This window comes from Anguilla rostrata, chromosome 5 (assembly GCF_018555375.3).
Source record: "Anguilla rostrata isolate EN2019 chromosome 5, ASM1855537v3, whole genome shotgun sequence".
Lineage (NCBI taxonomy): Eukaryota > Metazoa > Chordata > Actinopteri > Anguilliformes > Anguillidae > Anguilla > Anguilla rostrata.
The window spans coordinates 37,940,019-37,954,077 of record NC_057937.1 but is presented as its reverse complement, the minus strand read 5'-3'; the positions used below and the strand labels follow the sequence as shown (position 1 = coordinate 37,954,077).

At 43.1% G+C, this 14,059-nt stretch overlaps 1 protein-coding gene across 4 annotated transcripts in view; it reads right to left on the bottom strand.

The window, feature by feature from the left end:
- The window catches only part of LOC135255225 (thrombospondin type-1 domain-containing protein 4-like), a 44,141-nt gene extending 30,637 nt beyond the window's left edge, over positions 1-13,504 (bottom strand). Inside the window, exons 1-8 of one of the 4 annotated variants that reach the window (XM_064336101.1) lie at positions 12,871-13,504; positions 11,116-11,288; positions 10,924-10,980; positions 9,882-9,951; positions 8,127-8,470; positions 7,174-7,585; positions 6,216-6,318; positions 2,093-2,229 (exon numbers count right to left, since the gene is read on the bottom strand). In XM_064336101.1, the coding sequence (XP_064192171.1) occupies positions 2,093-2,229; positions 6,216-6,318; positions 7,174-7,585; positions 8,127-8,470; positions 9,882-9,951; positions 10,924-10,952 (1,095 nt within the window). In that variant the 5' untranslated portion in view covers positions 10,953-10,980; positions 11,116-11,288; positions 12,871-13,504. The remainder of the gene's footprint in view (positions 1-2,092; positions 2,230-6,215; positions 6,319-7,173; positions 7,586-8,126; positions 8,471-9,881; positions 9,952-10,923; positions 10,981-11,115; positions 11,289-12,870) is intronic. The other 3 variants (XM_064336102.1, XM_064336103.1, XM_064336099.1) reach the window with 3 other exon arrangements.
- Positions 13,505-14,059: the final 555 nt, after the last annotated feature.

Genomic DNA, 14,059 nt, shown 5'->3' with positions numbered 1-14,059 from the left:
CAAGAGCAGGAGGACTACAGCCCTGTGCCATTCCAGAGCTCACAGACACAGTTAAGAAGCGAAGCTCAAATACGCAGGAAAGAAATTCTGCAACACTGGATGAAGGTGATCACTTGAGAATCATTAGATAACACTGACTCAGCCTTCTGAAGGAAAGAGTGCACCCAATATATAGCGGGAAAAGGCAAAAACACCATTACGGAACTGGCAGAACCCTTCACTACTGAAACCAAGCACTCAGGCCTGTAGGCTACTTTAGGTGTGCACCACATGTGAACTTGTCATTTTTCAAGAAGGATGATTAATCTCACCATATCACATTTCTCCGCGGTGTTCTCGAACCACTGTACTCGCAAATGTGCATTGCCAGGTGTAATTAATGATTTCCGCACCTGACAACAATATCATGCTCTAAAGAGTTCTTGATAAGCCATTCGTGATAAAACATGCTCATACCCCAGAGTGATATTAGGAATAAACTATTGCATGGAAACCAGATCCAGGAGTAGGTGCTTCCAACCATGGTTGCCATTTATTGATGATGTCATTCCCTCAGAGCTTCATGCCAACATCACCTCAGACACTGCTCCTCATAAAACATCATCAAGTTCAGCTGTCTCCATCCTAGAAGCCCACAGAAGCACCAAATATGCCTCAGTAATCACCCACTGAGGTCTCATCTTCTAGCCCTGAACAGGCTGGGATGTTAACTGCTTAATTTCAAAACCACACAGACGTGGAAGCAGCTGCCTTCAATATACGCTTTGTCCCTCATTTACCCAAATGTCTCCATATTTTTGACCATACTACACTATATATAACGACATATAGAGACCAATCCAATATACCTATAGACACCAATCAAACTGGCCAGCCTCCTTCCAGAATGTACCCTCAGCACACTGTATATGGACAGACCGGGCTCTGACAAGGAAGAACCACACATAGCAGTTTCTCTCTGAGAGAAAGCCCGAAACAGGGTAGGAACCTAACCTTGTGATCAACCTGAATTCTACAGATATTAAAGTAGGAGAACATATGGAGCACATATGAGATGAAAAGATTCCTATCCAGATTAAAACTCAGCATGATAGACAGCATTACTGCTTTACAGAGCCTGTACAGTCTGCATTACAACCAAATTCAAGGGATCACCGGAATGCATTAAGATAAGTGGTGACATCAGCTAATCTGTAGTTCCAAAAGGATTTATGATGAATATCAGCTCAAAAGAAAATAAACCCTATTGGTCAGGGGCTAAAAACAAACACTATTGGCCAGGGGCTAAAAAACAATTACCAGAAAAACCAATATGGTATATGCCATTTTCACCTGTAATTGGCTTTTCCTTGTTTATCCAGGATAGTAAAGCAAGTACTTTTCTTGCTATTACATGTTTGAAACACATAAACAAGTTTAACATGCAACACAACATCTCTTACAAATGTGCAGGTCAGATTTATGTTAGTATCATACAAAAAGTACGAACATCTGTTCCCTTAATATGTGCATTGATATTTTTAAACAGTCCCAACATGCCGTGGGCACAGTTATGTTGCCCTCTGCTGGTGGAAAGTTTATTCAAAACTACTACTATCTGTCATTTTTGGCTAGACCGCAACAGCGGGGACAGCCCTACAAACGCGAATATCTGTGACTGAGTGACTGAGTGACTGAGTGAGTAATGAAGTTACACCATTGGTCAGCCAAGTTATGAAGTTACACTACTGGTTGGCCGGATCACATGTGTTAGGTCCAGCCATGTATTAGGTTTTGACCTGGTCTTGTTTAAATAAATGTTCAGATACAATCCCATCTACCCTGAAAACTACTACACCTGATACACAAAAATCAGTGACCTCTTTACACTCAATGAAAAGAACATATGCTTCATAAAAATATTTATGTTGCTTATCCAAGCAGTAAAAAGCCCACATTACTTTTATGAAGTATTTATGTTTATAAAAGACAAGGGTTTACAATATCAGTAAAAAGACAGATATGCATGATTAAATAGAATACACAGCTCAAAGAGAGAGATAAGTTATTATCTTCTCCGGGAAAAATATTTAACTTCTAACTTGGGCCCTACCTGACACGTCCCCTCCACGCAGATAGAAGTCTCGTTCTCGCCGCATGGTGTCCCATCGATGACTTTCTCTGCCTGTCGCACGTAGAAGCGAAATCCAATGGCTAGGCAGTTGAGCTCACAGGACTGGTCCCCCCGACCTGCAGGAGCAAAAACATCATGCTATTGAGAACAACTCACTTGCATCACTTGTGTCATCTCCCATCTCAAGCACCATGTAATCTTCACATAGTATCCACAAGAGTGCAGCATTGTATTTCACCAACAAAACGCAGCACATTAAAAGCTCACGGTCTGTAGTAATTTGTATGTTTACTGCTTGTATTTCAATTTTTTATTGTATTTTATCATACACCATTCATGGCAGAACTGTAGTGTGTGCATGCCTATGTGTACTTTGCATATTTATACCACTTCAAAACCAAATGTACAAGAATGAGATAATGAAGATGCATTTATTATTGATTCATTTTTATTATTAATTTAATGACCACAATAGTTAATATCCTGCTCATGGGTACATTACAGATATATTATTTTTACAGAGACAAAAATTGCAGTCCACATTTTTCGGTTTAGGATACCCAAAAGACTGAGACTAACCACTTTTTTGTTAAATAAATGCATGACTAACTATAAACCTTTTGTTCAATGAAAATCTGACAGATGCATTTGGTTATAGGTCATCTTCATTGTAAGAGTTTTGTAGAAATACAGTAACTTTAATAGACCTGTGATATGATAATTAAAACATGCTAATAACTTACAATAAAGCAGTCAATCAGTCGAGAAGTACAGAAACTAATAAACACATAAAATATACAATTCTGAAAAAGTGTTTTTATTTATTATTATCCTGCTATGGTTAAAAAGTATTCACATCAAGTGCTACAGAGCAATTAATAAAGTTTCCTAATGCCCAGAGGACATTCTGTGGCAAATAGCCAGTGGTGGTCCAGTACACACACAAAACTCATCAGCTGAAACTCAAACCTGGAACACAGCAATACAGACTCTATCCCTGCTTAATATCATATTGTACAGTTTTGGAAAATTAGTTGCAAGTTGGCTGGTTGGAGAAAATGGGGTCATGGCTTATTTCACCTTATTTTACAGTGGCTTGAATGTTTTTCATCTGTTGGGGAAACATAACTTAAGTACACTTTAAAACATGGGCTACTGGGACTGGAGTAGGGCCAAAGCAAAGAGTTTCAGTAGATTTGCTGGCCCAGCACTGCAGTACCTTACTTCCAGGCTGTACTGAAATATATTGGCTAGAGAAATGGGTCTGTAACTCCAGAGGTTGCAGGCTCAGTACTGAGATGGGGCACAGCAGCTGAACTGCTTCAGTAAATATCTGGCTGCAGAAATGTAATGTATGAGAAAAATCTAACTGTTCAAGTTAAACTGGATAAGAGCTAAATATTATAAGTGCACATATATAACCATATTTTTTGAAGTTTATGTATTATTTTGTGACTCATTTCAGAAGAATACATAGGCTGATCAGCAATGCTTGACATGCCATGACGTACATTGTGGGCACTAGGTGAACAGGTTCAATTTAAGGGTTTCAAGCCTTAAACGTCATCATTACCTAATCATATCATGCTTGGGCATAACTGATGAGGCGTATGTAGCAGCCAGTGGGGCTATCCATCATACAATAAAATACAGACCTAAAGTATACCATTCTATATACAATTCTGCATATAAAGTTCAGAACACAGGGGTTTTATCCCATTTTAAATAATCTTGTTGGCTAAATGGGTCTCATACCCCCCCCCCCCCTCTCTCTCTCTCTCTCTCTCTCAGATTAGGAAGCTGAGCGGTCATTTCTATAAAGAAATCCTTGACCTTTTGGTGTTGGACACCCCCCTCCCTCCCCACCTCTCCCTATTACTGTCCCCCTCCTGCGACTTGCAAGTGCATTAGGTGTGGGGGGTTTTCTCTCTCAGATCAACTGCTATACGGTCGCATACAGTAGTAAGAAGGAAGAGGCAGTCATATGATACTGTATTTATATATAAATCTGCCACAGAGAACATTACAATGAGTATCATCACCACAGCACCAAAATTAAAACCAGGGGCAAAATGGTAACCTACAGGCAAGGGCAGGAAGCTGCCCTAGCCTGGTGTGAACATCAAGGCATGGCAAAAATTATGGTGGAACCCAATGCCCATCTTGGAGGGTAATGGAGTTGGAGTACATCGGGCTCAATGTTTTGCCATTGGCAAAGTGAATTTACAGAGCACACAAATCCATTCACTGACCCTCAGATAGCTCAAAGAACTTCCCCTCAGATAGCTCCTATGCAGACTCCAGAGCCATTCGGCTAATTTGCACCCCCACCCCCCACCAAACCAAGCTCCATTGAAGTAATTGGATTTGTTAATGGACAAGGATTCCAAAGTTAATTAGGGAGAATGGGTTCTTGGAGGTGCTGGTGTGGTTTATTTTAACTGGTGGAGTGGAAGGGGGTGTTTATAAACACACGCACACACACACACACACACACACATACACACACGCATTTATAGCATCCTTCCATAAATAATCAGCAGAGAATTAAAGTGTTAAGTGCCATGTAAAGGGACTAAGTCCCTGTGAGCACTGAAGGCACTGTACAGACTGAATTAGAGAATGTGAGCTGCAGCAGCACATGCAAACCTTGTGCAATCACTGATATCAGGCCCCTGCCAGTAAACTGAAAGATCAGGCTGAGTGCAATTTATCCCACACTGTACGACTACAGAATAAGGAACTCCTTTGTTTGTTAATTATATACAAATACACAGGACCCCCTGAATTCAAAATTACACCATTATCGCTGAGCCCTCAAGATGCTGAACAATCACTGCTAAAATAAATTGCGTGCCACACACTGTATAAACACACATGGTGATCTAGATAATATCCTAAATGCTTTTATAAGCACATCTGGCTGGGGACTGCCAAAACAGTGGAAGTGGGCAGGCAATTACATTGAAGGTATGAGGTTTACCTATGAGGCTTGGCAAACGGTTTTCAAAAAATGCAACAGCAAACATGCAATTCCCACAGGATTCCTCGGTAGACTCCGTGAAATTACTTTAATTTAGTAGTAGCCGCTGTATATATATTTCTAAACCATTAAGACAAAAGCAAACAATGCCTTAACCATCAAGCTTACGGCACACCACATCCTAATTATGAGGAATGGCTGTGGTCTGAGATTGTCAATGTATTACTCGAGGTAAGGAATTTCGCAGGAGACAAGATATTTTGGCTAGTAACCAGGGCTACGTGTTGCCAGGACAACCCTGCCAGCCTGAGAAGGCCGTGGTAATAAATGCTGAAACCCTCTCACCTGATCAATTAGTGCAAATTAGCTGTGGAATACAGTGTGGGAGGGTTCTGGCCTCCAGGAGACAGACAGAGATCTGTGAGCAAGGTGTGAGTTTGTTCAGCAGGTAAATGTTATAGTTTGGCTAGCTCTTCCTCCTGTAGCCTCCCAGCTTCACCAGGGGCAATGCCATTTGTCATTTAAAACTTAGATTCTAAAAGTTTCAAGCAGGAAAATCACTTGGTCGGAGTAGTTTTAGTGAAAGAGGAACGTCGCTTAAAAGCACTGCTCTAGTTACCTGCCATCGTGTTGTCTGTATAAATGAGGCAGTTCATCAGCAACAAGCACAAGTTGGATAATCCAGCTCTTTGAAAGATGAATGAGAATTTCAGCGTGCCTTTTCAGAAAATGCCTTGGCTACACATGTTGTTTATGTTGTCCTACAATGCACTGTGTCTCATGTTGGTTTTTCTTGAGATTAACTGAGATTTTTCTTGAGCCGAACAGAGATTTTTTGAGTCGTGCTGAGTTATGCTTTGCTGATCTGTGCGTTACGAGCTGATTCTCGGTGTGTGTTCGTGTTGTGAGTTGGGCTGAGCTGAGCTGTGCTGAGTGCCATGACCACAGCCAGGATTTAGGCTGTAGTCGGCTGTAATCCTCCAAAGCACCACAACAGGGAGACGTTGTCTGACAGCATTGGTGAAAGGTAACGCAGCCGTTACCACTATGACACTGACGACTCCATACCGTTTTAATGAAATACGGGGGGTAACAGTAACTACCCACAGAGACCCTTACCTTCGTTGAAAGGCTCCCACTCGTACAGACGACCCATGAAGGGCTGGTTGTTGTAAGACGAGCACTGCATTTCTCTCACACTCCGGCTGGTCGGGGGACAAGACTGCAGACAGAAATGTGAACAGACAAGCATTACACGCCAATGGAGACCCCAATGCAGGGTGGCTAACAGCTTGTTGGTTATTCGTTTATAAAGCTGACTATTTACTGAATATAAGTTCTTTTCTCCATGGCTCAAAAGCAGTTTACCGTCTGGGATTTGAAACTGTAACAATGTGGTCACAGGCCAGGAGAGCTGGTGGCCCAGTGAAGTCGTGATCGGCCTGGGTGTGCTGAAGTGAAATGACTCCTGAAGGAACTACAAGAGATGAGAGTGGGAGTCGGGGGGTAACCTCTGCCTCCTGGGGCTGGGGGCGGGCTTTCTGGGGGGTTTGACCTCTGTCTCTCAGGCTGCTGGCAAGGACCGCATTGGGACCAGCCAAACTGCATTCTTCCCCCCGAGACAATTCCAGACTTTATGGCTGATGCCAAAGGAAGTCCATCTCCACACTTTAAACTCCAGTTTGTTTCCACCAGCCTCCTGTTACACCAAACAACCGCTCTCTCTCGTGAGCTCTTTTTCTCTTTTTTTTCTCCCTCCTCTTTCTTATTCATTGCACACTGATGGGCGATGAAAGATTCACACACAAATTATAGCCTCACTGCCACATCAAATCCATGAAAGTTCCACACACCTGTATCCAGACCTATAAAAAATTTAACAAGCTCCCACAACTGGTCTCACAATTAAACGGGGGCGCATGTGCTGTAATTCAACCTTGAAGCAGCGGAAACTAATCATCACAACTCGTTTATATCAGGAAACTGAATCTTTGCCAAGCTCAATAGTATGAAAATACGCCTACTCAAAGGATGAACACTAAAAAACTGCCTACATGAGGACACGAACACTTCTTACGTTAACGTTGCACATCTTGTACTGCTTCTGGGACCCTGTGCAGGAGGAGGTGGGCAGGGGGCTGTGGGGTCCGGTTTGTGGAGGTTGGCTGTCAGAATGCGGGGGTTGCTGTGGGTTGTGGGCGGGGCTGGGTTGGTATAGCGAGGTCCTGGCTGGGTGTGTCCTCGGCTGCGACGTCTGGGGCCAGTGGTGGCCGCCGCCGTAGCCGTAGTTGGGGCCGTGCTGCCTGTAGGTCTGCTGGTGGCCCCCGTGCTGGCCCGGGTACAGGGCGCCCGATGGAGGGGCCCGTCGCTGTCTCCGGGGTGGAGTGGTGCCCGGCTCCTGCCCGGTGTCCGTCTGCAGTGGCATGACGAAGGGCATCTTTCCGTACCCATACATGCCGGGAGTAATGCGTCTGCTGTCCCCGCCCCTCCTGCACACACAGACACGCATCACATCTCTCATTAGTACTGGAGCCACGGTTCGCAAATGTCAGAATCACTGGGAAAGAGAATCGAAGCAAGAAAAATTGTGCCTTATTCTAAATAAAAAGGATTCCTGTCCATCCATTCATGTGCCACTTTTCATCCATGTCACTTCGATGAAAGATTCACTGTTAAATTTAACCTGCTGCTCAGCTCAATAAAAAACCCATTAATCAACTGTCACTGCCTGTTTATTTCAAGCCTTTTTAAAAGTGGCCCCACAGCAAGGAGATCACAAACAGGCCTGGCACATGCGGAGACATTGACTCTATTTATAAAAGAATATCTTTACACTGGAGGGGAGTCAAATAAGCAATGGGGTCCTTTGAGTCTCATTTCAGCCGGGCTGCTCAGAATGCGGTACGGTCCATCTCGGAAAATACAGGATTCGGACTTGTGCTCAACCGCTGCGCTAAAGATGCTAGGCCTGCCCTGCCGTTTGCTTCACATGGAGGGGAAACCAGACCCTTCCGGGGGCGGGAGCAGCACCTGCGTCCGACGCGGGGGTCTCGCTGCTGGCCCCTCAGCTTCCTGTGGCCCCCCGGGTGCGACCCTGTCCCGTTTGAGTACGGAGGCTGTCCCGTGTTGCGATGAAGGGGGACGGAGGGGCGCAGGGCCGACACCACGTGTCCGGAGGACCGAGGGGGGTGGGCGGCTTTGGACGGGTAAGTGACCGCGGGGGAGTAAGCTGACAGGCAGGGTCGGGTCTGTTCCTGCACCCCTCCCCCGCAAGTGCGGGAGCAGGCCCCCCAGGGACCCCAGGGGCCCCAGGAACCCGGCCCTGCTGCCTCCCCGGATTCAGGGTCCTGCTGAGCCTCTATCCTCTTAGGCACCTATGCAGACACAGAGAGCAGTGAAAGTTATAGTACTTAGGCTATTAACATGAAACACAGACACACCCTGCACACATTTATAAATATACCAAGTATGCCCACACACAAACACACACACACACACACTGCATTGTAAGAGCTCTTCCACTAGCTCGGAGCAGCTAGACCCATACAGTCTTACATGGATCAGTTACAGCAACAGGCTTTAATTATTATCTTGATATTATTACCTGCCTCATACAAAATTGAAATCTTGATCGAGTCAGTATTGATATATACAGTGCTGCTTTCTTGTATTTAATTTTGTCAATCCCAAATATGTGGTTTTCTGTAACTGTAACCCACCCCATTACTGAGTATCTGCATTCTCTGGAGTTTCCCAAGTTCCTCTCTCAGCACAGCCTTGACCAGAGCAGGTATTAGTCTTTCATTCCCTGGCTGCCAATGACAACCAGTGGACATGCCAGCTCTTACTGTCAGGGGAGCTATGAAGAAATTTGGCGCTTAGGAGAGAAATTCTGTTCCCATCTAGTCCGGCTGCTCAAAATAAATGCACAAACATGAAAATAAAACGGGAGGGCATTTAGGAAAAGGTCCAGAGACACACAGCTGTGCTGCTTTTGGGCTATTCAGAGCGTCCTCACCCACCTGACCTTCAGCCACAACTCCAGCGACCCAAACCCCACTGTCAACTCCAGGGTCACACAGAGGTCAAGAGGAAGAGAAGCCAGACTCAGGATCGCCAGACCTCTCATAGCGCTCTCATCCCATTCGTCTCTCTCTGTCTATTCATGCTCCAGAGGCCCGGGGGGGAGGGGGGAGGACACATGACAGCTGGCACCATCTTCACCCAAAAACGGAGACTGCCTCCTGTACCCTACTGTCACAATTCTCATCTGCGAGCAGACAGATTTATGTTTCCACAGATTTCCCAGGAGATATTCTGTAGACTAATATCACGATGGAATTTTAAACAGGAAAGACCGCTTGAATTAAGCTATATGGGGTGGGGGGGGGGGGGGGGTAGCCATAAAAAAGCTTTCTCTTTGCAAGCCCTATACACCAACTGGTGTGAAGTTCAAGTGAAATGCACTCTCCATAAATTATGGCACCAAACGGCTTTGCTCAGTTAAATCTAAGAGACACGTTCATGCCCCCTGAAATGTATGTTCCCATAGCACTTAGCAGCCATTGTGCTGCCACAAAGACACCAGCTTCTGCAGCTGCAAACTAGCATGGGAGGTCTGCGAGTCCATCAGCACATGCCTCATTCCACATCGCCAGGAACACCAACTGGAGAAATTCGATAAGACTGGCAATCAAATTCCTGCTCAACAGCTTCATTGATGACATCAAAGAGTCTGCTGTTCTCCGGAACCAAAGACTCCGTACACCATACTTTGTCACTTACCTTCCTGTGTTGATTGCTGTGCTGACAGTTCAGCAGGTCTGGGCCCAGAAGCAGCAGAACTGTGGAAATTCTGTGTTGGAAAGTCAAATTAGTTCAGGAGGCTCAGAGGACAGACAGTGCACAATTTTTATAATACCACAAACTGTATTACTGTGCTTAGCACCATTCATATAAATGCATTATTTAATTATTTTTTGTTTTTCTTGATCTAATTCTCTAATATTTCTGAAGTACTGTTCAAACCTACCCAAGGAGTACAGATTAGCCGGTGTATTATTTCAGGTGGAATATGAACTAACATCCATGCTAAAAATAGTTTACTGTCCATGTTAAGAATAAGTAAATCTGATGAAAAACATACAAAAATGCCAAGTTACTCATACATACAAAGCACTGTCTATAAGTCATTAATTCAAACTGGCAAATTCTAGGCCTGCCATTAAAATTAGGAAAATATACATTGGGCCCGCAAAGTTCTTTTAAACCTGTGCACTTGTATATATGTCCATTTTGTGTGTGTATTCAATGTTTTTATTGGCTGATGTACCTAAATGTTCAATGCGGAGATTTATTCTTTGTGAGCCGGGAGCATTTGTGATTATGTAATCAGGCAGGAAAAAGAAGAAAGAAGGAGGAAAACACGCAAAATCCCCTAACTTTGGGGCTTTGTTGTGTGGGCGTGTGAAGTTTTTCTGTGACTTCTGTCTGTTGAAATGGGGTCAGAAGGTACAGAAATTAATGTTTTTAAGGGCTGAGAGCCTGTGGTCAACCCTGAAAAGTGCCAAACTCTCGGTGCTATATTGGTATGGGGCATGCCAGCCCACCAAGCTGTAACCTAGCGGGATGGCATACCTGCCATCCCAATTCATAAATCAATTAATCTGTTCAATCCACAGGCATCAAAAGATTGTTGCTCACTTTAAGAGAAAAGGTGATGAAAGCTAGAAACATGTCACCAATTAACATAGCAGGGCAAAAATCAGGAAAGTAAATTTTAAACCCACATTCCAGAATTGTTTGGTGGTCATCTGGGTTCCCTTACCTGAGTATTTGGATGAAGGTTTCTATCATTGCTTGTCAACTGCGTGGGTACCAGCGTCTGAAGAGGTAGCCATGTTGTATTTACAAAAGGAAGAAGAAATGATTGGTTTAAGAAATTAATCGCTTTCCATTCAGAGCCCAAATGAATAAATATTAATGAAACCAAATGATGACAACAGTGGTATGCTCTCACAATGTTCATCTAGGCCTCTATAAGACTTGGTGACTTGTACCCCTCTTCCTCTGTCCAATGTCTTTCCACTGAGGTTCTCTTCCCTGTCTGCTTGACCTTGTACTATGACCCCTGACCTTCTTTGTGTTGACAATTGTCCTCTTGCTGTGGTAGCTCTGCCACTGGTTTCTTTTCTGTCAAATGAGAAAACTAGTTGTTTGGCTGCTTGTTTGGCTAACTTTCACAATAAACTAAAACACTTTAATGAAACAGGCAGACTGCAAACAATCGCTTTTTATGGGACAGTAAGGGTGCATAACGCAACATTATGTCTGGATGTAGTATTGTGTTCATAAAGAATAGAGCTGTTTGACACTCACTGTCAGCAATAACAACTATAGCCTACACTTAATTTCCTAAATGAAATGTTTAACAGCTCAATATCTGAAGCAAGCACTCACAAGGATGTAAAACACAACAATATAATTATAAGACACAAGAAGAAGGTGAAGCTTCATATATCAAAACAACTGTATGGCTACTGACAGCAGATTGTATCCTATAGACTATTTATGTTGTCTCAAAATGTTATGCCAACATTCTAAAAAATACCTCAACGAATGTATCCCATATCATGTTGGGTTAAACAGTTCTTTAAAGCACCGTATTGATTGAGAAACTGCAGATGCTGTGAAATCAAAACGAATATCAACGATTATCAAGTATTGTTTAAACAAATTCCTCGTTTACGCACATACAGTATCTTGGGCGATGTTCGAAGAATTAAGTGTTGTCGAAGAATATTTCTACCAGAGCTTCTGGAGTTCAACCGTTTTTATGAAGCAGTGACATTCCTTGCAACACACGCGTCAATAGCAGCTCGAACCCCTGCATTAAGACAGCAATTCAATTGTCAACAGCTGATATCTCAAATCTATACAATTGTGTGAAAGCTCACCATCCGATCCGAGGCACGATTTACTTAAAGCAAATTAAAAGATCAAATGAATCCCTCGGTTGGATCCATCTAGCCTACAGCATTTTCGTTTCATTAATCCAGCTGAAAAGTTTCTCTTTCACAGTTTTGACCCTTGTAAAAACGGCAGCTGTTCCTATAATTGTTCCTCAACAGCAGTACACATTGGTCGACCCTATTCAACAGATAAATCTTTCATTGTATATGACATACAGATGTGCATGTTATGTCCTGACAACAGAAAAATGTCGACAGGGAAAAATATCAGTCATAAAATCACAAGAAGAATGTCCAGACATTTGCGCAAGTGAAAGTAGGCAGTACAAGTTCCCGATCGAAGCACGCTGAGAAACCGTACCACTATTCGGCTGAAAGACCACCAACTTTATAGTGTTTATGCGCAAATGATTACAAAAATCAATCGTTGTCATAAAAGTAAACATTTATGTTTCTGTGTCATCCTGCAGTACGATATATGCATACGTAGTATTTCAGGGTTTGCAATACATTAGAGTTACGGATTGCCTGCAGGTTGAAACAAACCGCGTATGACCTGTGTAGCAAAAAAAGTATTAAAAGCCGCCGCCCCCTAAAAAAAAAGAAAAATTGACAAACTTTGTATGTAATAGTATAGAATATTAAAGAATATAAACAAAAATAAAAATACTACCACTGCTACTACTAACAACAACTGAAATAATAGTAATAATAGTAGTAATAATAATAATAATAATAATAATAATTAATCACCCGTTTCTCAAATCAAATAAATTAATCGTATGCAAATGTTCGAATATTACCTTCTGGTATTGTGTACTAGGTGATGTATGCGGGTTCCTTCAAAGCTAATATCTTGGAGTATCGGAACGGTGCTTTGAGACTTGTAGCTCCACGCACGCACACACTGAGATCTTTATAAATCCGGAGTCCACGCGTTTAAAATTAAATCCACCGAAGCACGATATCGCATTCCCAAACCTTTTCCAAAATCCAAAGTTAGCCTATGTGACCGTCCATGAGCGGCGTCCCGTCCAACTGTGGTCCTTTCGGTCCTCCGCATTCTGGGCAGCCTTTTCCTCGGTAAATTAAAGCCATGGGAACGGCGTAGAGAAAACAAATTGCTGCGCCCCCTTTCGCTACTTTCATCGAGTAATCTCGGTGTGAGAGAGTGTGCGTAAAGGTCAGGGTTTCGAGTTTCTAAACAAAAGATCTACAGCTGGTCGGCTCTTTAGCACATTTATGTCTCTATCAAGCCACAGGCTTCAAAGAATAAATCTTAAGTCAGACTTGCACACGCAGAGCGCTCCAATGAAAGCTGCGGTGAATAGGAATAGTATAGAAAATTGTCCAGACGCTGTGCCACCATTGTGCGCGGGAGAGAACAGAAACCGGAGAGTCAGCCTGATCTCATTCACGGTGAGCTGCGTTCTAGGCCACATTCACAGCTCTGCGGTCCCACTAGGGAATCATGCACCTTGGGTGGTTATCACTCTGCAGTGACTGGGCAACTGATTAGCTGATGACAACTGATGGCAAGACTCTGTGTCAACATAAGTCTGCATCACATCACATTCAGATAATCATGCTTGGTCACTCCTAACACTGGACAATAACAGGTATTAACTCCCATGAAGTGAGACTATAAACACATGATGACTGTTCCTGATGGAGATGGCTGAGTGTCTCATATTTGGCAACCATATCCATGTCACAGTCACAACAACAACTTTTTGTGTCAACACAAAGGTTAGTGACGCAGGAATGTGAGCTCCATCACAAGCCACATGTTGAGTGGCCAAATACTCTTACTCTTGACGTTGTCTTGTAAAACATTGTTTTGTGAGGTTAATGTGAATATTCTTAAGGGAATAAATCAAAGTGTAGTCGAAATGTTTAAATAATTGTAATAGTTTTTAGATCAATACTATTGATTATTATTATTATTATTATTATTATTATTATTGCTGCATGTAGTAGTAGTAGTAGTAG